General features: G+C 39.1%; 2 protein-coding genes across 7 annotated transcripts in view; one reads left to right on the top strand and one right to left on the bottom strand.

Annotated features, from left to right (window-relative positions):
* Nucleotides 1–1872: 1872 nt before the first annotated feature.
* gnb2 (guanine nucleotide binding protein (G protein), beta polypeptide 2) lies at nt 1873–11838 on the top strand. Its single transcript, XM_062433130.1, has 10 exons — nt 1873–2590; nt 4301–4380; nt 4484–4522; nt 4936–5042; nt 5969–6032; nt 6312–6474; nt 7968–8034; nt 8121–8322; nt 9488–9704; nt 10490–11838. The coding sequence occupies exons 2-10, from the start codon at nt 4324–4326 to the stop codon at nt 10594–10596; spliced, it is 1023 nt and encodes a 340-aa protein (XP_062289114.1). The 5' UTR covers nt 1873–2590; nt 4301–4323; the 3' UTR covers nt 10597–11838.
* A 1578-nt stretch (nt 11839–13416) lies between these two features.
* Nucleotides 13417–23738, bottom strand: part of mink1 (misshapen-like kinase 1) — a 31723-nt gene continuing 21401 nt past the window's right edge. For all 6 annotated transcript variants that reach the window (XM_062433051.1, XM_062433056.1, XM_062433053.1 and 3 more), the window contains 10 exons: nt 22335–22451; nt 21968–22079; nt 21496–21645; nt 20679–20822; nt 19966–20100; nt 19731–19831; nt 19467–19616; nt 19225–19384; nt 18999–19138; nt 13417–18904 (listed from right to left, as the gene is read on the bottom strand). In XM_062433051.1, the coding sequence (XP_062289035.1) occupies nt 18821–18904; nt 18999–19138; nt 19225–19384; nt 19467–19616; nt 19731–19831; nt 19966–20100; nt 20679–20822; nt 21496–21645; nt 21968–22079; nt 22335–22451 (1293 nt within the window). In that variant the 3' untranslated portion in view covers nt 13417–18820. The remainder of the gene's footprint in view (nt 18905–18998; nt 19139–19224; nt 19385–19466; nt 19617–19730; nt 19832–19965; nt 20101–20678; nt 20823–21495; nt 21646–21967; nt 22080–22334; nt 22452–23738) is intronic.

Raw genomic sequence — 23738 nt, 5'->3', positions numbered from 1 at the left:
GCAAACAGGTTATATAGCATCTGGCACAAACACTTCCATGTAGGCTAGAGAAGTTGCTATAGCTCCATTTTATTTTTAGTTTCTTCATTCCTACTGGACCATTACATCTGCATAATATCTACAGCAAAACTGCAAAACCATAAACCATAAAACCATCACTGACAGAAGTTTGATTACAGTATCATCAAGCGGTCAATGATAGTAATCAAGTAATCTTTACTTTATATGTAGATAATGAAAAAAACTAGATAGAGGTATCACTATTGAAATAATTTATGAAAAACATTTAAATGAAAGTTATTTTAAACATACTACACAAAATTTCCATAAGACATCACCATGGCCTGATTAACCTCCTAAATTGTTGTTGTTGGGCCCCCATTTAACCCACACTAGTTGAAATGATTAGCTAGATGATTGATGGATTATTTGATTGACAGAAAAGTAATTGGCAACACTTTTGGTTAATTATTTGTTAAACAAAGCCTTGCAGTAAACATATATGATGGATTAATATTTTCTGCGCAATTTGATAAAACACTACAACAAAAGCAAAAATACACAATCTGAAAATCTGAAATCTACATTTTGACACAGAATCACCCTTCAAGACCAGGACCAATCATCCAACACCATCTTGGATTTTTGGAGCCAGAAGGTACCATATTTGGCAAGAGGGTGAAGCTGTCCCTAACACTAGCTGCTAGCTTATTTAGCACAGTGCATTTATGGTCTGTGGTTAATCATGCTATGAACATGCTAATACTAATGCTATATTTTGTAAATGAAAAATAGGCTAAGACCATTAAAAAGAAATGTACTTGCCGGAAGAAATTAATATCCTACTTCAGTAGGTCTTTTAGTACAACCAAATGCTAAACAAGACTTTATTAGGTGGCCAAATTTTACAATTTTAATGAACTGAAGACACACTGAAATAATATATATATACTCTGTGAATGTGGGGTTATGCCATGGTTACTTACCTAACCAAAGTTGTCACTGTGGTAGCTACTTGTCAGTCACAACGTAGCCACGCCTCACTTAAAATGAACTGCACTTCTTTTTAAAATGTAACATGACATCATGGTGACAACATGAGTGAGTGGGGGGGAGTTGTGGTGGGCTATGTAGAGATCATCAGGTAGTAAAGTGGGTGTGTCCTGTAGATCTGCAAGACTGCAGATAGACCCTTCACCTTCTTTTTGGAGCCAATGGAGTCGCCCCCTGCTGGTCATTACAGAAAACACAGGTTTGAGTCACTTCCTTACTGGCTTCACTTTTCAGACTGCACAGGAGCATTAAACCTCCAAGTTTAGCCTACTCATATGGGTCAAAATGATTTTATTAATCATAAATGTATTAAGCATTTTAACAGTAGCTGATGAAAGCATCAGTTCAAGTCTTGATGCTCTTGATTCTTTGTGTTGACATTAACACTGATGATGGTGTACACTATAAAGCATGAAATAATCATAAAAATAATAAAAAATAATAATAAACAGGGATCCTTGAAAGTCCCTGACGTGGATCTCTTAGATTCACCTTCTGAACAGATAAAACTAAGACTATGTCCATGTGAAGAAAAGCCTGCAGAGGGGTCTGATCAGAGGGGGGTCATGGGATTTACTAGTATTTAAGAGATGGGTGTGGTTGTAACATGCTTCATGGCCCGGATTTGAGGATCCTTCTGCAAGCGCTCACCGCGTGATCTGGCAGCCTGTTTCTGAATGATGATATTCAGGAGAGAGAGAGAGAGAGGGAGAGGGAGATAGAGAGAGAGACACAGAGAGAGACAGAGAGAGAGAGAGAGAGAGAGAGAGAGAGAGAGAGAGAGAGAGAGAGAGAGAGAGAGGAGAAAAAAAACAGGAACCGTGTGGATAACTGACCGAGAGGGCCGCTTCATTATACTGGAAGAAAAACGTACGCAGCAAGTCTGCTGATGGGTTGATTTCTTGCAGGCAAAGGCTTTTTCCCCCCATCTCATTATTTGTAGGCTACATGAGGCACTTTGCAGATTTTACTCAGTAATGCATTGTTGAGTGCGGCGGCTGTCCTGATGAAGTGTCGGCAGAGGGAGGAGGAAACCAAAGAGAGGAAGGAAACGAGGATAACGTCACGAAAAGCAGAATCGGAGTAAAACGGACTGAATACTATTTAATGGACAATCTTTGATGGGCCGAGCTGGGGCTATAATTGTGTTTGTTTACGCCTTTACCGGACAAAGATGCTTTTGTTAACTTGTCGGGCGTGAAAAAAGGCAAAGAGAAGGAAACGGCTTCACAGCAGCAGCAACAGCAGCAGATTTCATCTTTTTCAGGAGCTCCCACTAAAGCAGAGAAATGGAAATGTGTGCAGCCCTCCTCCGTTTGCCTGTTTACTGAAGGATTTGGAAACAGCCTAATCGTGACACACGGAGATATAAGTGGATTGCCATCATCTGCTCTTCATTGCACCTCATTTTTTTAATGAGAAAAAAAGACATCTAGTTAAATCCTCCACGGGATTTAGGGGACGTTGCTTTCAGTTTTTCTTCTTTTTTTTAACTGCAGGGGGAAACAAGCAGCAAAATCATCGGGAGAATTAACAGGTAGCCACCCATTATCAAAGGCTGTGACAGCAGCTGCGGGCCGGCCTATACAGTGTAAGATGGCTGGGTGATGATGTGCCTATTCATGGCATCATTCCGACTAAATTAATTTATCTACATCCGCATTGTCGGAGCTCAGTATCTGAAACAAGATGTGGGCAAGGCCTTCATCAGCCACCCTCTGCTGATCAATATGTGATGTATCCTGCATTCATGGGGCCTGTCTTTCTCTTTGAATACATTGGGAATCTGCAGACAGTCAAATAAAATCCTGATGAATTACACCCTGTCAGTCTGGCCTGGACCCGCTTTCTCTTTACTGCGGCGTTTATTTCAGTGCGGAGCTGAGGGAGCTCCCAGCCCAGGCCTGCATGTTTAAACCTGGGGGTGAGTGGGCTGTGCCACACAGTTTCTCTGACATTAACATTTACTAGTGGCTTGCATTCTCCTCCAGTTGCAGATGTAGCCATGTTGGTGTAGTTATACATCAGATGGATGTGCATTCGGAGGGGTGGGGCCAGTCACACTTGGCATCTTTGAATTTCTGTCTACTTGTGTTAGAAAAGATGCTCTCAAAGACCAGTAACCTCCCTCAGTGTTCAGGTGCTGAGCTTTACTTTGCTTCCCTCATCTTCCTCATCATCACCCTGTCTGCTGCTATAGGCCTTGAGTCCCTGCAGGTGGAGACTGTGTGATATAAAGCAAAAAATATTTCAAAAAGGTCAAAACTGTCTGTGTTGTGTGTTTCTCACATACAAATATGCTGTTAATGCTCAAAGGCAACAACGTCTGAGCATCTGGCTGGACCCATCCAGGCCTGATCTCTGATGCATCAACCCCCCCTCTCAGCTCCTCATTGGCTAAATGAGCAGCTGTGCCAGGAGACCTAGACCCATGAGGCACCCCTTTTGGCTTCCATTAGTGCCGTGTGATCCATCTGGTCGCAGGTCCCTCCAGGGAACAGTGACCTACTGTAGCTAATTGCTCTTCCTTGCGGTGTGTACTGTAGATTCGTGTCTGCTTTGGAGCGTTATCGCAAATTTGAATGGCTGCACAAATGCAAATACACAGGCTCCCTGTTTGGGAAGCTGTCTGTGGATTTGTAACTGTGCTCCTGTCAGGAACAGGAAACGCTGCTTCCTACTGAAAGCGTGATGTGATGTACAGTGTGTGTGTGTGACCCCAGTTGGCCTACAGCAAAAGGATTCTAGTTTAGGAAATGAAGCTGCAGCTATTCCTGGACATATTTACCTGGTATGTTAATTAGGAGGAACCAAACTGTCCTGGATGACAGGGGAGCCATAAAGATGACTCTTTCAAGCATTATACTCAGCCTATATGTGCACAGTGTAACAGGTTTCCTCGGTTTTTGAGGGAGCGTTCAGTCAGTGTCTGCTGCATGGTAGCCATGCTGGCTGCTCGATAGCAGCTTAGTCATTACAGATTATTTTCCTCAGTTAAATCAGGCCTAAACAGATTACAGGGTATTTTCTCACTGTGTGAATTCAGTAAATTTAGAGATTAAAATATGTTTTTATATTTATTTATTTATTCCCATATCAGGAACAAATAATATTTTAAGTAAATTAATTGATTCATTTTGGATGAAAGTGGATCCCTGGATTACCGAAAAAAATAAGTGGCAGACATTTTTTTATTAATTTAGAGATTTTGAGAGACTGATATTTAAAGTTCTCCTCAAACATACAGGTGACAGCTCGGACAAATCCAAAATGAGTGAGCTGGAGCAGCTTCGCCAGGAGGCCGAGCAGCTAAGGAACCAGATAAGAGTATGTCAAATTTCAGTTTTTACCTGAACTACCTTTACTTCATACTGTATATTTATCTATTGTAATGGTTTTTTAAATCATCCTATGATTCAATGTCTTACAGGATGCCAGGAAAGCATGTGGAGATTCAACCCTGACACAGGTGAGTTTACACTGAATGTCTCTGGTGGTAAGACATATGTAGATTCCCCAAAGACCTGCGAGTTGTTTGGTTCACAAATAAAATTCACAGCAGCGACTTGAAATCTTTTTATATATCAAATCTCATATTGTGTGACAAAAATCCAGCCCCATTAGACTTAAAGCTGGACTTTTTGACTTTTTAACATGGTGCAATGCTGTAATGAGCTTCATACATTATTTTGATACAAGCAATCAGAAACTAAATTTTACATGTACATTTATTAATATGATAAAATTTGGCATGATATATTATAAATATATATATTGTTTTAGTTTTAAGTGTCAGAATGTTACATTCCATAGTGCTATCAATAAAAATGTAAATTTTCTTACACCTAACTCTTTGATTAACTGATCCTCACTATAACCTAGATAACTGCTGGTCTGGATCCTGTGGGGCGGATTCAGATGCGGACGAGACGCACTCTGAGGGGCCACCTTGCTAAGATCTACGCAATGCACTGGGGGACCGACTCAAGGTGAGGCTATAGTGACTATACTTTTCCTGTTTTCAATGTAATGGTATTGATTGTGATTAAAGACTTTGCACTGGTGCTGCACATCATTTAAATGTAGCTTTTGTCTTTTTGTGTTAACATGGTCTGAATTGTCAAACCAGCTTAGCATCACCCATTCTTTCAGAAGGAGAAATGTTAAAGAATCAATTATTGAATTATTCAAATGAAAATCTGTACTGTGGTGGACTTTTAACACTGTTCTGTGTCACTGTTTGAATTCACCTTAAGCTCAGAGTTTAACATCTTGAAACATTAACATTGAACAAGAATAAACATACACATACATTCCATTACACAAATAAATTATTATTTCTAATGAACTGATCACACTAGGCCCAGACTACATGAAAAATTAAATAAGAATATAATTTTGGTATACAAAATAACTGTATTTCCTGTAGTAGTATAGTTTCAAACCAACCATGTCAAATAGCAAACACTCTGTGCATGTTGGCTTCAATAGTCCAACTGTGTTAAGATCATTTGCTGACCTCAGGATTCACTGCATGGTCTCCTGCCTCTCTCATTGAGCTACAGTAAGAAATGTATCTCTTCAGCACATATCAATGTATGTGGGTGTATGATTTTAAAATAACTGACAACCAGCCAACAGAGAGACCTGATTATCTGCACCTTGAACTTATAGTTATTCCGTCATATCCACATTTTCAAGAGCGGGGAGCCAAAACATCCAGAGGCGTCTCTCTTTAGAGTGCAAACAGCAAGAACACTGCAGTTATATTCCACATCTGCATACACTTTCTTTCTGCCTGTAAGCTGGATAAATCAGTGACTGAGGAAAAACTATAAATTAATAATAAAATTAACCCTAATCCTCACTGGAAGGAACATCACTGGGTGAAATGTTTGAACGTTTGTCTCCACAGGCTTCTGGTTAGTGCCTCTCAAGATGGAAAACTGATCGTGTGGGACAGCTACACCACTAACAAGGTAAAGTCTGCAAAATACTTCTTCCGTCCAGGTCATCAGCTGGAGAAATAGTCACACTTGGTCGCCGTCCGAACTGGAAGAGAAAGTGGAGTGAAGTCTTCCTGTTGTAGGAGGGTGGTTGAGTCATAATAGTTTCCTTTGCAACCACTGCTATGACTTATTGCAATATTTCCAATAGCATTTGATTTTTAAATGCACTCATTAAGGGTTTTGCCCTTGATTTCTTCCCAAAAGTTACACATCATGTCTGCTGATATTTAATCTACCTTCCTCTCCTAGATACACGCCATCCCCTTGCGCTCCTCCTGGGTGATGACCTGTGCTTACGCCCCCTCTGGAAACTATGTGGCCTGCGGAGGCCTTGACAACATCTGCTCCATCTACTGCTTGAAGACGCGCGAGGGCAACGTCAGGGTCAGCAGGGAACTACCTGGCCATACAGGTGAGAGGGTGTTGCACTCTCATTTGTCTATTTGCGTTAAACTCTTCCTGTGAGTATCAAACTGATGAAACAAGCGTGCAGCAGTCCTCTGCCTCATGGGAAAGCTTCAGTCCCAAACCGCTCAACAATGAAGATTTCATTTACATGGTTAATTAATCGCAGGGCAGCACCGTCGTAATGAGCTGAGACATCAGCTCCTGTCTGTGAGATTTGTGACACTGCAGTTATGTATGTTATTAGATTTGAACACATTTTTTCTTTTGTCTGTGACAGTATCATGACATGTATCTGAAGATTGTGTGTTTGTTTCAACAGATGTGTAGATTTCTGTTTTATTGAGAAAAGCAGAGTGTCCACATGCTGAATTATAGCTAACAAAGTCTGCCTGATGAAGACCTGGTGGGGTCAAAATGTTGCCTTTTTCAGTAGTTAAAAGACTTAAGGAGCTATAATCCTCTTTATTTCATTTATTATTCTGCGCCTGACCTAAAAATATAGTATGTGGTGTACACACACTGTCTCTTTGCTTGTAGATTTCTGTTTTAGTCAGAAAAATGTAATTGTAATTCTGTGAAATTAGTGTAATTTTCTTTTTGCATATGGGCACAAATATACTATATTAACAATCTATGAAGGACACAGGACAACAATAATGAATCCAGTAAAATACATTATTAGTAGATTAGAAATCATATGCATGGTTTAATAGGATAAACACTTTGCAAAATAGACTGCAACTAAATATCAAGATGTCCCAAATGCAAGAGTGTAATTTTCATTGAAGATAGGGACAACCTACTGTACTGTACGTCCCTTTATTTTCATCTCCCTTACTTTAGCAGCTTCAGTTTGATTTTGTTACTAAAATCTCTCTAAACCGTGTCATACTGTTCAGCTACAAAAATCCAAGTTATATAAAATCTGCCCTACTTTACTGGGGTCAAATGCAGCCTGTGTGAGGTTAAAACAATAATTGAGTACATAGATATTTTCCTAAAACAAGACAAAGGTTTTAATGGACAAGCTATTTGTAGTAAAGATGAATATATATAAAATATTGCAAAGTATCAGGTCTCTTTCAAGGAAACTGTTATTTTAAGTACAGTCAGTGCACTGACTAAACATATATTTATATACAGTAGCATTTCTAATTAGTTATAAAAGCATAACAGTAAACATGTGAACCAATTCCGTCATAATTTGTTATATATATTATATATCTAATATCTAAATTGATATAAATGTATATAAATGCAGTAAATGGTATCCACTATTCTCCCCTCGCCCTAATGTGTTTTACATTCAGTGTACTGTTACAGTAATATTTCTATCCTATGCTTATTGTATTACAGTAGACGCTAGTAATGTCACTCTACCACTTACTTTAGAAAGACCTCTACATGTGTGTGCATATTCAGTATATATAGGTGTGTGTGTGTGTATATATATTTAACAGAAACTAATCAAAACAAATATACTTTCCATTCTCTCAGGTTACCTGTCATGTTGCCGATTCGTTGATGACAATCAAATCATAACAAGTTCAGGAGACACCACATGGTAAGTCACAGTGACCAAGACGTGCAGAGCAAAGGTTTTTTTTCCCTGAGATGATTGCTGTCTAACTCTGCACGTGTTCTGCCCAGTGCACTGTGGGACATCGAGACAAGTCAGCAGACCACGGTTTTCTCGGGCCACAGCGGTGACGTCATGAGCCTGTCCCTGTCGCCCGACCTGCGCACCTTTGTATCAGGAGCCTGTGACGCCTCTGTCAAACTGTGGGACATCAGGGACAGCATGTGCAGGCAGACCTTTACAGGCCACGAGTCGGACATCAACGCCATCTGTGTGAGTGTGCTGAGGGCGCGATCAGCCTGTGTTTTTATCTGGGATCCTACACAGTTTAAATAGAGCACTCCAACAATTTTTACACATGTTCAGTTCACTTGTCAAGTAATCAGTGAATAAAAACAGGCGTATAATTTCTGCTGAAGCTCTAGGGGAGCTTTGTAAAGTCTTAAAAACATGACTGATGATGTTATCAGGGTTACCTCAGCTTGGGCTTGGAAACCTTACATTTATAATAAACAACTTACAAAGTGTGGCAGTGTTTGAAAGATGTGGGCATTTACAGTCCTGGGCAGGGGAGATCTAAAGAAAGGTGCTGCATTATGAGAGTTGCATTATGGGAAGTGTAGTGTTTTTGTTGCTTGAACCATACTAAAGGTTGAAAGTCTGGACATCTTGGCTTCTACTGCATTAATTCTGGCCATTATTTATTTAATCTTATGAAAGTCCCTGAAGAGAAAAGATGAATGTGAAAGTACTGTCACTTTAATCTATAGTATTTCCCCAAGAGACTAAATCTAGAGATGAAAATTAATCAGACCATTCTTATGTCCTAATAAATAGAAAAAAAGCATTTGATATATTCATCAATAAATATGCTAAATATTAGTATTCTATTAATGGTCTTAATATTTTCTATTCTTCACCAGTTAATAAACAACTATTGGAAATAGCTACACATTGAATAGTTAAGACTACAGAAATACCTCATGTCAATACATCGTAACAGAAAATATTATCAAGACATGTAAAGATAAACGTGAATGTAAATTTGAACCCATAAACCATACATGTGAAATATCGTCAGCTGTGAATATAATAAAATTAACTTTCTGTTGACAAATTCCAAATGGTATTAATATCTGCCCCAGTAGAGACATAAAGCGATGCTCCTTTGTACTGTCTAATACATGATCAGGATTTGTCTTGGTGACGTCACACACTGTCTTGTCTCCAGCTTTGGGAGGGATTTAAACTGGGAGCACGCTAGAGGATTAACAAGATTATCAATTAACACCATATATGGACATCCTGACCATTAGGAAACAACCTCTAATTAGAGTCTGGACTGGTGCACCACACAGGTTATCAACAGGTGGACGGATTAAAACATGATCACCATATTTTAATAATCTAAAACCATCTTCTTTTTCTCCGTCCTCAGTTCTTTCCCAACGGCAGCGCCTTCGCCACAGGCTCAGATGACGCCACCTGCAGGCTGTTTGACCTGCGTGCAGACCAGGAGCTCAGCCTCTACTGCCATGACAACATCATCTGTGGCATCACCTCTGTGGCTTTCTCACGCTCTGGCCGTTTGCTGCTAGCTGGCTACGATGACTTTAACTGCAACATCTGGGACGCCATGAAAGGAGACAGAGCAGGTGTGTGGAACAGATAAGAGTTTTGTAGTTTTTCTTGCCTCAAATCTGAAAATTTAGCATACTATGAGGTACTATACTTTGGCCACAGATTGATGATTGCTGGGTTATATTTGTGCACTTTAAAACATTTCACCATAAACAAAGTTCTATACATGGGTCATAATAGTCCTCATTTAAATTATATTGTATATCACCTGAGCTTCAGCTTCTGTGTTTCACAAAAAAAATTAAAAAATAATAAATACATGTTTTTACAGAAAGACATTGAGTTGACACATTTGAGTCAATCAGGGAACAGAAGTGAGTTTCTAAGTTTTCACAAATTAAGTATCACAAGTTGTTTTTCTTGGAGTTACAGAAGAAAATACCAAAAATATACTTCACACTAAAATGAAACAACAGTTATAAAACAGAATATCAGTGATCACCATAAATTGTCATTTGTAATTGAAAACTGAGAATTTACCTGCAAAATACAACATAAAATCATCATGACTGAAATGATTGAACCATTTGACAGTTTCAAGTCTACATTTATTTTGGGGAAAACAGAACTTTATGCCAGACTTACCAGTTAATTCACATGTTCCTCTTCCAGTCGCATTTCTGTGTTCACAGCCTTATTTCGTGAAACATTTCAATCTCTGGTCAAACCGCTGAGTTAAAGCGGTGATGAACACTAGGTCGCTGTGTTCTGTGTGGGTTTAAGGAAGTTTCAGCTCAGTGTCGAGAGCAAAACATTTTACAGTAACAAATGTTCTTTTGTTCCTTCGCGCCTCCTGCAGGAGTCCTGGCCGGCCATGACAATCGTGTGAGCTGTCTGGGTGTGACGGATGACGGCATGGCGGTGAGCACCGGGTCCTGGGACAGCTTCCTTAAGATCTGGAACTGACTGGTTTCATGAGCCATGCACATAAACGGCAATCACACACATACACACACACACACACACACACACACACACACACACACACACACACACACACACACACACACACACACACACACACACACACACACACACACACACACACACACACACACACACACACACACACACACATCCAACAGACACTGCTCACATCTTGGGACACAGTTTGCACCCTGTATTCACACTGTATGTAAGATTCAACAGACAAACTGCAACATTGTACTGTACATAATATATAGTATGACTTAGTTTACACACACACACACACACACACACACACACACACACACACACATAAACGCACACACCACTGTATGCAGGACAAGATGACACGAGATCTGAACACGTTCCCACACTACCTACAGCTGATTTAAGTGCACAGCAACACACACACACACAAACACACACTAACATATTTATAATCAGTAAAAATGTCAAAATGTGACCAAAAAACAGTTGAATCTTCAGCTTCTCAAATAAAAAACACAAATGCCACTATTACCTGAAGCCTTTTAACACAGAAGTAACGCACCCTCATTCGCACGCGCGCACACACACACAAACGCACACACACACTTTTTCCTGAGAGACACCGCTCCTCGAGTTAAGCAGGGGAGAAGACGTTATTGGACAATTCTGTCTTTGTTTACACTGAAGTCCAAAATGCACTTCAGACAAATTTTTCTGTACTATTTTTGTCTCAGTACCACATGTATCTCAGCGATGGTTTTGTGAAGGAGGAACAGTGGTGGGAGAGAATCATGTGAGTCTATTAACACTGAAGGAAAAAAGAAAAATACTGACTGACTACAGACTGATGATCGATGGAGTCTGAGGAAAAAAACAACAATTCTTATTTTCACCTGGCTGGAAACGCGCCATCATGTAGTCACTGTTTTTATAGCTACGTACCCCCCAAAATACAGTACATCAGTTCTGCAGGTTTGCTTTTATTATTTTATTTTATACACTTATTTTCTTCATGTTCTCCCTGTGTGCCTCAGATACACTTTAAGGATTATTAATAGAGAATATTGATACAGTTCAATTAACTCAAAAAAGATCTGAGATTCAGAAGGTGGCTGAAAACTGAAAGCATTATAAGACACATCTAAATAAAGCAGGAGCCAGTATTCCTACTTTGACTTTGTCAATGTGTTATCTGGACATTATGATGGTATAATTGTATATAATATTAATAAATAATAGCCTCTCCTGCCAATTATTGTGGTTCTCTTTTTTTACATTGCGGGTTCTAAGGCTGGTCTGATTATCAAACTGAAAAGAGGTTTGCTTTGAAGTATCTTCTTAAGTGACATTTTTGTTGTTCATTCTCATTAAAACCTACAACTAGTAATGCTGTATTCTGACAAACAGGGTGACTAACAGATCAAACAGTTATTAGTTTGTCCTGTGGTGTTGTGTAAAGTATCCAGAGTAAGCTACAACAAAATAATAAGCTCAAGGTTGGATATTTAAGCAAAACCTGTCTGAGGATTCAATAGTTGTAGGTCTCCGCAGCAAACCAAATAACCTGGATTATCAGCCAATGAAATATTATCTTGAATGATATTGATCAGTAGTGCGATATGTTAGTTTATAAAAAACACACATGCTCAGATCACAGTGATGTTTTTAAATATGTATCATTTTTCACTGTAATGCACTAATAATTTGGGTAAGCGTTGTTCACTTTTTAAAAAAATGTTTAGAAATCTACTGAATCAGGAGGTAAATACTGGAAATTCAACCATGCTGTTATCATGTCCCTGAAAAGGAGAGTTGTATACAACTAAAATAATCTTAAGAAAGATTGAGAAAAGGAAATAAAATATTCTTTATTACAGATGACTTTTGAGGGACTCTGGTCTAGATTAGTTTTTGTACCCATGATTCATTTCAGGGCATATTTGTTTCACCCCTCCCTCATCTCTTGCCACCAAACAGATGTTTCCTCTTCATTTTTTCAGGTTTGTGGTTCCTTAAACCAAAGTTGAACACCATTTTGCTATATTGTCAAAAGAAATTATCATCTGGAGATAAATAGGTGAACTGAGAAGTGTACAAAGAATTAACAAGGATTACATTCTCTTCATATAATTATGAAGCTTTCTGCATACATGGAATTCTGTGGGGTTTTTAACATATGATAAAAAATATTTTCACTTTCATCTCTGATGTTTTTCCCTTTCTGCTGATTTGAATTAAACTGAGATGGTTTCATACAGGAAGTGTTTTTAACTTCAGCCAGCAGGGGGCACTGCAGCTTATTCAGCATCTTTAATTCTTACAGAATAAAACATTTAATCCATATTGTAACAGTTGATCTTTCTCTTCAGGAAATTAATTTAATTAATCCAACAGTGTGTATGAGGGACTGAACTGTGCTTCCTGTAAAGAGGAGACAGTGACGTTCTTTGAAGCAGCAGCCTCATATTTAACACAGATCCAGTGACAGGGACTAAAGATTTTTAGCACCATCATGTGGTTAAACACTGAAGTCTGTTAATTCTTTTGGGAGTGTCAAGTTTAGGCCCATCAAAGAAATGTATTTAGTAGCAGTATATTGTATAACATTTATCAGAACCCAAAGAAATGAAACAAGACAAGTATGAGATCAATGTATTTTATTTTTCAAACAATTCTGTATTAAGACACAAATTCATTCAACACAATCTTTTTAAAGTTTATCAGTCTATGAAATACAATCTGGAGTTAACCTCTCACGAGTAACACAGACACGCGCGCACACACTAAAACATTGCAAAGATGTTTACTGTCTTTAAAAAAAAAAAAGTTATTGAAAAAGAATAATAGATATTGTAGTTCTGTCCAAAGATCTGTTTCTGAGCTCCCCGAGTATGATCTGCCTCACTCCCACCCAGCTACAGCTGCTAATCCATTCATACTTGATTATACTTAGAAATACAAGCTATGAATATTATCTATCGTCTGTTCACTTCCAAGTTCATAAAGGCAATTTCTGGGATTTCATCACTGCAAAACAAGAACGAGCATCCCAACAGTTGATTGTGTTAAACTGACAGAGAGAAGCTGTTGTTTCTTGTGATTACAGACATTAAGAGAGAGAAAAAAGAAAAGAAAAGCAAGAACAATTTCTGTAGCAAGCAACACACAAACCAGCCTACATTCAGTCTGCCAAAGGCCACTGAAGAATCACAAGTCACACTGAGATGGACAGCCACAGCGTTTGATTTGTTCCAATGCTTGTATTGCTTATTAAAAAAAAAGAAATGTTCTCATCTTTCAGGGTGATGTTCTACACCTTTAGCTCTCCACTTACAACTGAGTGGTGCCTCTCTCCTCCTGACAGCAAACTCGTTTTTGTGCATCTCGGCTGCCTCAGCGCAGTTACTTGAATTCAGCGATCAAATCTGCTTTCACTTGCGGTCAGACTGACACAAAGTGAGTTGTTGAGGTTCAGGAGTTTTAATGGCTCTTGGCACAAAATGAAATAACACTTTGGGTGCTTTTAGGGAAAATCACCAAAGCAGAGCCTCTTTTTCTGTGTCATAAACCTGCAACCCATTCAAAGAAATTCAGGTGCATCAAATGAGGCAACAAACTTCATGTTTGGAAGTGATGACTTGTTACTTCATCCAAAAACTGAATGTAGATGATTATTACAAGGCATTGGTTATGATGTTGAGTCACAAGATTTAGGAGCTAGTTTTGAGATTATTTTTTATTGGTAAAACAATGATCATAAAAGTCTGATGTTACTACAAATCACATCAAAGAATTCACTTGAAATTGTATCCAGAAGAACAGTCAACACAAATAAGGAAATAAAGATGTTAGAATAAATATGATATGGTTCTTTTTTAATGATGACTTTCTTTTACATGGATTGAATATTCCTGTAAAAGCAGCACAAATAGTATTTTATTGAGTATTTAGCTGTGTATATATCTCCAGTGTACTTATACAGTTATCTTGTATAACTGTCAATGTGTGACACTAAGCTTGTGCACTGCAGCCAAGGTAGAAATACAGCCAAGTATTTCAAGTACATTTAATATTTATGTCGGTAGATGTGTTGATTATATTTGTCATGTCGGTGTCGTCAAATGTTCAGTTATACAATACCAAAGTGAAAAAGTGATCAGTGTCTGTGTGTGTCTGGGGAGGCAGATTTTCAAAAATAAACTCGGCAACATTAGAAAGCCAAATGAGATTTTTAGCTCCTACATCTTCTTCTAAAAAAAGCGCACTGAATGATGTTACTAGGCAACACGTGAGATGCTGCAAGCAAAATGGCAGAGGAAAAGCCCGACCGTCACTCTGTATGTAGTGTTTGGTGCACCACCTCAGTATTAAAAAGACACTTCAGAACTCATACCTGATGACAAAAACACATAAAACTGACATTATCAAGATATATTACTAATTGTCTTTGTCTGCATTCTGTGATTGTGACCGCTCGCTGTTCATTCTTTATATGTCGCCTTTTTTTCCTGATATAACCCCAAAGCCAGGAGCTATTAAATAACCTCATGAACGAGGGCCATTATGCCCCTCACATCACCACTGTGCCACCTGTGTGACGTTTCCCTGTCGACCCCGAACAGGCAATTTACACCGAGGCCAGATCCAACACCGATCTGTGAGTCACCACCAGTTTAATAAGTGTCTGAATCACAGCCACAGCCGACTCTTATGGTGACAAGAAGACAGGAAAGAGTTTTCTGTCTGGATAATGCAACAGAAAGTCTGTCCTCGGCTGTCAGCTACTACTACACTTATAACACACCGATGGCCGCTAGAATGAGAAAAAAAATGAAAAAAACCTCCGTCTCTTTGTTACACTCTTATAATTTTGATCTCTCTGCCGTAAAATACATTGTGCTTTGATTAATAGAGCGGTACACATTTTTATATAAATACAAATCTGTCTTATAGATGTACATTCACTTTTTTTTTAATCTCTCAATATAGACTAATTTACATATTTTATAAAATAGGCTTCTCAGAATATATCAAGCTACTTTCCCCACTACAAGATTACACGATCAACATCATTAAAGAATAAGCGCTTAACCTCATCTTTGCTGCAAGAGCCTACATCACATACTGAGTTTAATCTGATCTGTGCACGAGTACAATTAAGTTTTCTACAACGAACAGGTTTCATACGTATGGCTTTTCTCTATGCTGGCTCCCGTTCTGAGTGGATCCTTTACATAATACACTGGATTCATTGGAATAACTTATTTGTTATTGCAACCTTCTGAATTGATTACTGTCTGTTAATCATTTGATGTGTTGTATGTGTGTCAAAAACGCATTTCAAGTGTATCTACTGGATGTTCTGGATTTAACTTAAGTGCACTTTTAACTGGCACAAGACATTAATCATAATGAGGGAGCAAATGTAGTTGTGCCTCTTCTTTATGGGATTTCAAGTAAGAGACCAGTTGTGTGTGTGTGTGTGTGCAGGGCGGGGTAAGGGGGGGGGCTCACAACCCATCCTAAAACCTCTCACCTTCCCAACTCCAAGGCACTGCTTAAACTGTAAACATGGCAGATTGATAAAAAAAGAATGACTTGACCGTAAAAAGCACGGGTGCCAGAGCTCCTGGTGTAATTGCGACTGTGACGTTTTGAAATGAACACACGTCATGGCACATAACACAAAGAACAGGAACCCAAGGATAAAAACACACTCGCTAAAAGGGGAAAAAAACTTTGATACAGTACTATATACTCTATTTCAATGGCTTACATGCACACCAAAGTATCTGCTCGATATATTCGTAAATGTACGTTTACTGACGTGAAAGTGCTTTCCATGCCCATGTACAGCTTGTTTTATAATCTTAACCATTAAATTAACCATCTATTTATATCATCTTAGAATAAAAGCTCTCTGCCCTGAACGTAAACTGCAGTCTTAATAGCTTTCTCTTTGACTATATAAAATATATCTCCTCAGCTTTAAAAGGGCAACTTTAATCAGACTATCCTGTTGATCACTAATCCAAGATTCCCTTCAGAATATCCAAAAGCTTTTATTGGCAGTTTTACAAAAAAAAAGTACAGTCCCATTCTTTATGTCAGCGTTTATTTAGAAGCTGATGAACTATCTTGATCAGAAATACCTTCCTGATGACTCTGTGCTGATAAGAGAAAACCACCTTGACTTTCAACTTGTTGACGTCGACAGGGCGCGGCAGCACGCTGTTGTTGCAGCTTTGTGAATCACTGAACAAAAAGCTTAATTCATGTGTTGACCTATCTACTGCTTTCAGAAAATCCCCGAGCTATTTCCTGATAACACTGCCTCATGCAGCACTTCTACCATACTGCTTGGAGTATGGGAGCACACAGTTATTTCCCTTATGCAGCGGATATGGTACTACTGAGAATTCAGCAGGCGTTTTGAATGTATGGTTTGGATGTACTGAAAGGGAAATTTTGTTTAGTGATCTGCAGGATGAGTTTCTAGTCATTTAAGCTCTCTTACACCCTTTGGCTTCGATTCATACCCCCGTTGCAGAATATCCTGTGAACTTTGGCAGAATGTATAGATATAAAATATATTAAGTCTCATGTGTTCCAGCCATGTTCTCCAAAGTGTCCGATGAGACGGAGTCCTCTGTTGTATTGCAGAGACACCCTAAATTAAGTCTTTCCACTGGCCCGAGACAAATATCGACTTTAAAGCACTACGAGCTGTTCTATTGCAATCCCCTGGACAAACACTTGTCACAAAAGAGTCACACTAACGAAATAGAACTGAAATATTATACAGTAGAATAGATCACTGCGATAAGAGGGTCACCGAAAATGATCTCCCTCGATCATCACAATGTCTGTGACACCAGCCCACCACGTTTCTCCGAACGTCCTCCTTTACTGACAAACGTCTGGTCCCGCTCTCTCTCCTCCAAAGCTATGTCATCATCCTCCCTAACACAACCAGCCAAATGCACAACTCCCCTTTTCAAACAAAGACTCCACAAGAATAGTGTATATTGCAATATAATGGCAATATAATTACAGTAGAGTAAAAGTAAGAATACCAGTAGGTTAATACCAATACAGAATCACTACACTGTTTTTATTGTAAATCTATGAAAACAAGATAAGTTTAGATACAAGCCTGATGAGTCAAATAATTAATGGTTTCAGCTAAACCAGAGAAAAAAAAATTAAAGCAGGAGATTTCACAGTACTGATACTACTTTTTGAGTAATGCACATGTATGAAACCTCTGATTGTTTTTGTTATCTATTCATTTTTAAACTGAATGTATTTCGCTTTTGAAGCGTTCAAGGCGCACGTGTCGTGATCAAGAGTTGCAACATTGTTTGCCATTGAGGCCAGAAAACGGTTGGTGAACGCAGGACTTTAGCTTACCGTCTGCTGAAGATAACTAAAGATATTTCAATGAACTACTTTGTCCTGACTCAAATATCCCTTTGTGAATATTTTGTCTTCCTTTAAGCCTCTCTGAAATTGTAGGAGCCCCAAAACAATGGGGGTCCACAAGCCGCTGCAGATGAGTGTGCCAGCTTTTTATTATTTGACATATGTGTGTCCTGTGGCAACGCACTAAATGGAGGCTATATACTGTAAAAGGCCTGCAAATGATTGAAATCTAAATGTCAGGTGCTATCTATTTACAGCTTCATTTCCACATACAGTATTGGTAAATAATGCCTTCCTCAAAATGTACTGTATAACCATCAAGGAATGTTTTTTTTTTTTTAACATATGTACTTCACGATTAGAAACTAAATAGTTACGTCTGAACACAGGTCCACCAAGTAAATCAAGACGAGAATATATACAGTACAAATTAATAGATGGTATTAACATTTGAAGCTCATAAGTGATTATTCATTATGATTCAAGGGAGAATGTTATCAGGGGGCCTCGGCAGAAACTGTATCTTAAGGAGTGTAGGCTGGAATGGATTTAGAGATTGTGTGTGTGTGTTTATGTGTATTACAGCATGTGTGTTTGTGTGTGTGTGTGCGTGTGTGTGTGTCTTCGGAATATGAGTGCGTGAGTGAGAGCGAGCTGGAGAAAAAGAGAGAGAGGTGTTGTGTGCATGCGGTTTTTTGTAGGGGTTTCTTTTTTTGCGAGAATTTCCGATGCACTTCCTTCTCCAAAACCCCCTGCTAGGTTCAGCACACTGACCGGAGCTGCTGTTCCTTCACCAGTTCATGATGCAGTTTCTGTTCAGGGTCATGAAGTACACCTGGCTGCTGCCTCCAGACCGCACTGATGCAAAGAACACCTGAGGAACAGCAAGGACACACAGCGCATGTATGTACAGCAGTGTCTTTAGATTTTGCATCTAGGAGCTCATCGTAAGCGTTTGCATCTCTTACCTTGTCATTCCTCTCACAAAGGAATTTCAGCCGTTGAGCTCTTTTGTGCATGAAGACACCGTCCAGATGGCCCGTCTCCACAGAACGGATCTCAATGGCCTTTTCCCCCCAGCCCATGATCTGATTTGAGCAGATATGAGCTGCAGAGCAAAGTGCCGTATTAATACAAGATAAGTTGATAACAGATGATACATGAACTTTTATCCTTGTCACTTTTGGCCCGTACCAACAGATGTGGGCATTTCTCCCCACTGCAGGACGACATCCTTGATGATGCGTCCGTAGGTGTTGACGTAGACGCCCTCATCCTCATAGCACAGCAGCATCTCCATGCCGTCTGAGCTAGGCAGGAACACAATAGCGTGCGGTGTCACGTGGCTCTGGATCTGTTTGAGATGAAAATAAGAGAGTGGGGTGAGCTCCTGTAGGTTTTTACAGCAACTCCGGCAACGCTTCTGCACGACTTACATGAACTGGGATGTAAATGTCATAGTTGTTTCCGGAGTCCACGTCGATGGCGTGGAAGCCAGCGCAGGAACCGTAGATGACCTTTAACCTCTGACCCTCCTCCACCGTCAGGTCGACGAGGACAGGCCTGTGTGGCAGGTCTGCGAATGACTGGTTCAGGTGGAGATAGAAAATGAGCGACAAGAAAAGATAATACACTTGAATGCCCTTCTGGTTGACTGATCACACATAACTAATACAGCTCATAGGTAAGGGGAGACTTACCTTGAAAGCCATGAATTTGTGATAAGGTTTGGGCGCCCAGGCGTACACCTCCACTGCATTCTTCAAAGCAATCACCAGGAACTTTATCCTCTCATATTTCACTAGACAGAACAAACACAAGGCCATCTGACATCAGATCCATGTGATCAATAATTCACCGTGCCAAATGCATTTATGAGAGTTAGTCGGGAGCGGGATAGATGGTGGTAATAAAAAGCTATCGTCTGTCACTCACCCACTTTGTAGTGCACACAGCCCTCCATCTCGCCCACAGTGGTCCAGCCTTGCTTCTTCTCCACCTCCGGGTCGTTGTGAAGGATCTTATTCCTCAGCCAGGCCAGGTAGTAGACACGCACCTTGTTTTTCTTGCCTGAATAGACACAGCAGGAGCTCAATTACAAAAGGAACTCATTTTTTATTCATTATTCCAACGTATTTTGATTGTGATTAAAATCAACTTTTGATCATATTAACATTTGCAGACAGAAGAGCAGGAAGAATCATGGCATAAAATGAGTTAAATAAGACAGTAACTAATATCTAACTTAAACATACTTTCCTAACCTTAAAGCTGTTTCTGACAAATTTCTAACCATTTGTTTTTAGCCAAGCAAACACACTGAGTGCTTCTATCTGCTTATTGTTAACATTGCTACTGATTGTTCCTCTAAATTTGTCGTATGTGAATAAACAAATATACTATAAACATTAGCAATTGGCTGGATATTCTTATGAAAGTGAAGTATTTCTTATAAAATATTAAACTATAATCTGAAAAAGAAATTTCTCAGAGTCAAAATGCAAAATAGTCTCTCCCAATTAGCATGAGCACAATTTGGCATCTATTATTGGCATCCCATAAAAGATGGGAGTTTGAAGCCAAAACAGCAAACAGCTTTAACTAACTGTAGTGAGAGCAGCCTGTAGCGATCTGTAGCAGTTAATGACCTGATATGGTGATGAGCAGGTTGAGGCCCTCCAGGACGTCCATCTGTTGGAACCTGCGGGAGTTGATGAGGGGGTAAACCTTGCCCTGACCACTACGGTCCAGCAGCTTCAAACCGTTCTCTGTGCCCACCAACAGGTTCACACCTGGGAACACACGTGCACAAATAAAAAGCTTTTTCATTTGGCATAAAGTGATTCAAGTTATTTCCTTTCCTCCTCTTTCCACAGCTAAAAATAACTCGGTGTTGTAACTCCTGGTATCTATCATCCTGTGCACTTTCATTTTCTATCATCATTTTAACTACTGTATCTAAAAGGCCTATTTGAAGAAGACTTTCAAGGTTACAAGATTACACCGTTGAGTCTATCACACTTTTTTTAATAATGATTAAGCAGTTTGGTACATAAAAAGATAGATAGTCATCAGCTGGGCAAAAGGTAGGGCTTGTTGAAAACATCTTGTGCAAGCCGGAAGAGCAGGATTAGAAAAAAAAATTGCTTTGATGATGCAAGCAGATATATGTTCTCACTTGAAGAGCTATTAATGTCACACAAAGATAATTATAGGTACGCCAGTGGCCTCAAATGTAATTTTCATGTCACATGTTTTCAGTTTTGGTCATATTTGCCACCAGATGACATATTAGTTCCAGAGATAAGAAACGTTAAAATAAATTGGCTCTTGGACCACGTTTTCAACTTGAGTCTCAGATGACGATAATCATATTTTTAATAATACAGCTAGTCTCCAATGTCTCCAATCTTACTATTTAGTTTTTGTCATGCATTTATACTCATGAACTGGATTTCGTCTCACCCCAGAGAGCAGCACACAGGATCTCAGAGTTGAACCTCTTCTTGTACTTGCGGATCTCGGGTGTGTCGTTGGGGGGGCGTGTGTTAGTGGGATTTACATTCACCATGGATCCTTTTCTCACTTCCATCTTCAGCTGCTCAAACCTGGAGCCTATACATGGAGGCAGCAATGGAGAAGGCTTGATTTAGAAGGGAAAACACAAACCAGGGCAAAATGGCACAAGTATTTAAACTAGAGACAAATTCACCATTAATTGTTTTAAAAGGGAAATTTATTTTTTATAGAATTAATTTTTTATTCATCATAATAGAAAATATTCTCCCAATTTTGACAAAAACGGATTAGATTTCTCAAGGGATTTTATTCTAAAATAAATTATATAAAAAGGTCAAGGTGGTGAATACGTTTGAAATCAATGTTCAAGAAACTTCGAGCAGATGTTGCTGCAAGTCTGAAGAAGCCTCTGACTCACCAGTGATGGACATGTTATCCCCTGTACTTCCTGGTGACTGGTACATGCCCAGATCCACAAAGGTGGTGAAGGAGGACTTTCCAGATGCCTTCACCAAACCTCTGGACTGATACTGGTGGAACAGAGAGGGGGTATGAATAATACATTGTTGTTTAACTCAACATCATGTCGGTGGAGATTTTAATCAGACAAACTTAAAAAAAAAATATATATATATATATATATTTTTTTTTTTTTAACTGAACTGGGTATCGTGAAATTCAGAGTGTTGGGGATGGATGTCATGGCATGAATGATGACATATATGGAACACATAAAAATAAACCAGGAATTTAGGCCTGATATACTTAGCATCAGTAAAACTTACATCATACACAGAGTCTTTCCCTGGGGAGGAGTGAGTGGCTGAATCGGTGGGGGAGTGGGAGGGCTGCACCACATCTGGCAAGTTAGTGTATCCATTATGGCTCCGCTTCTCTGGAGTCTTTCAGGTCACACACACACACACACACACACACACACACACACACACACACACACACACACACACACACACACACACACACACACACACACACACACACACACACACACACACACACACACACACACACACACACACTATGTGTTACATAACATCCAAGACAGATTTGTATAGAGGCTAATCTGCTGCATCGATGAGCAGGATATGACCTGTTTCATTTGCACACCACAATAACCACAAAAATGAAGTGCGCTGAGAGAGCCGGTTGGTGTGCCATTTTTTCCTCCACACAGAAATCTGTTCACCTTTTATGGCCATCATTTAACTCTAGATTCAGTATTTGGCTGATAAGTCTAGGTTTTAAGAGCTGTGTAAACATAATTCTCTATGGATTTTTCCCAGCCATATACCTTATAGCAAAAACTAAACATGCAAAAGGTGGGAAGTATTATTACCAGAGTAAGGACAAAAGGGGACAACACAACACAAAATACAGCACTCATTTTATGATAAGGAAAAGCTTCCAAATTGACAAATTCTCTGCCAAAAAACTAGACTAGCTTTGTCTGCAAAACTTGGGGGGAAAGAAAAATGAAATTGAACTGAAACCAAGATACATTTATTGTAAATGTGTACATTATTTATATGTTGCAAAAAATATGTCAAATGTATGGTCTATCTTTCAAGAAAAACATGATGTGTCATTCACAACCAATCAGACACAGGCTCAGCAGTGCACAGGAAGAATCTAATTTGCTTCGTGGTATGAAATAATAACCTGAAGATTTGATCAATTGTCCAGTGCAGTGGGTAACATGACTGTAGGGCTGCCACCGTTAAATGTGACGCAGCTGAATGTCTGGTACACAACTATTGCACTTTAATGAATGTGACACTTCCCACACTTAAGTAATTATTATATTATATTATATATATATATTATTAGCCACCGGCAATATGTGTGCTGTCTGTCACTGAATCATGTTGAAATCTCTCCAAATATCTAGATTTATGCCAACGTAACATAGGCTGATATTAGGCAATGTATTAAATAAAGTACAAATTTCAGTTGCAACATGAATGACATACACATTTACAGATGATCTGTTGAGTAACTACTGGATATAGGCTTGTAAGAGTTTATATTAAGCTATATTCCATTGTGACATTGTAATGTATGTCTGCATCCTCTGTGTGTTTTCAGATCACTGAATGTATAAAAGCACTGTTTGGCTCTGATGTTGTGACATTAAAATCTGATAATCATTATTTATGTTTTAAACAACA

This window comes from Scomber scombrus, chromosome 14 (genome assembly GCF_963691925.1).
Source record: "Scomber scombrus chromosome 14, fScoSco1.1, whole genome shotgun sequence".
In the NCBI taxonomy this organism is placed as follows: Eukaryota; Metazoa; Chordata; class Actinopteri; order Scombriformes; family Scombridae; genus Scomber; species Scomber scombrus.
The sequence above is the reverse complement of the archived record's forward strand: the minus strand, read 5'-3'. Positions and strand labels throughout refer to the sequence as shown.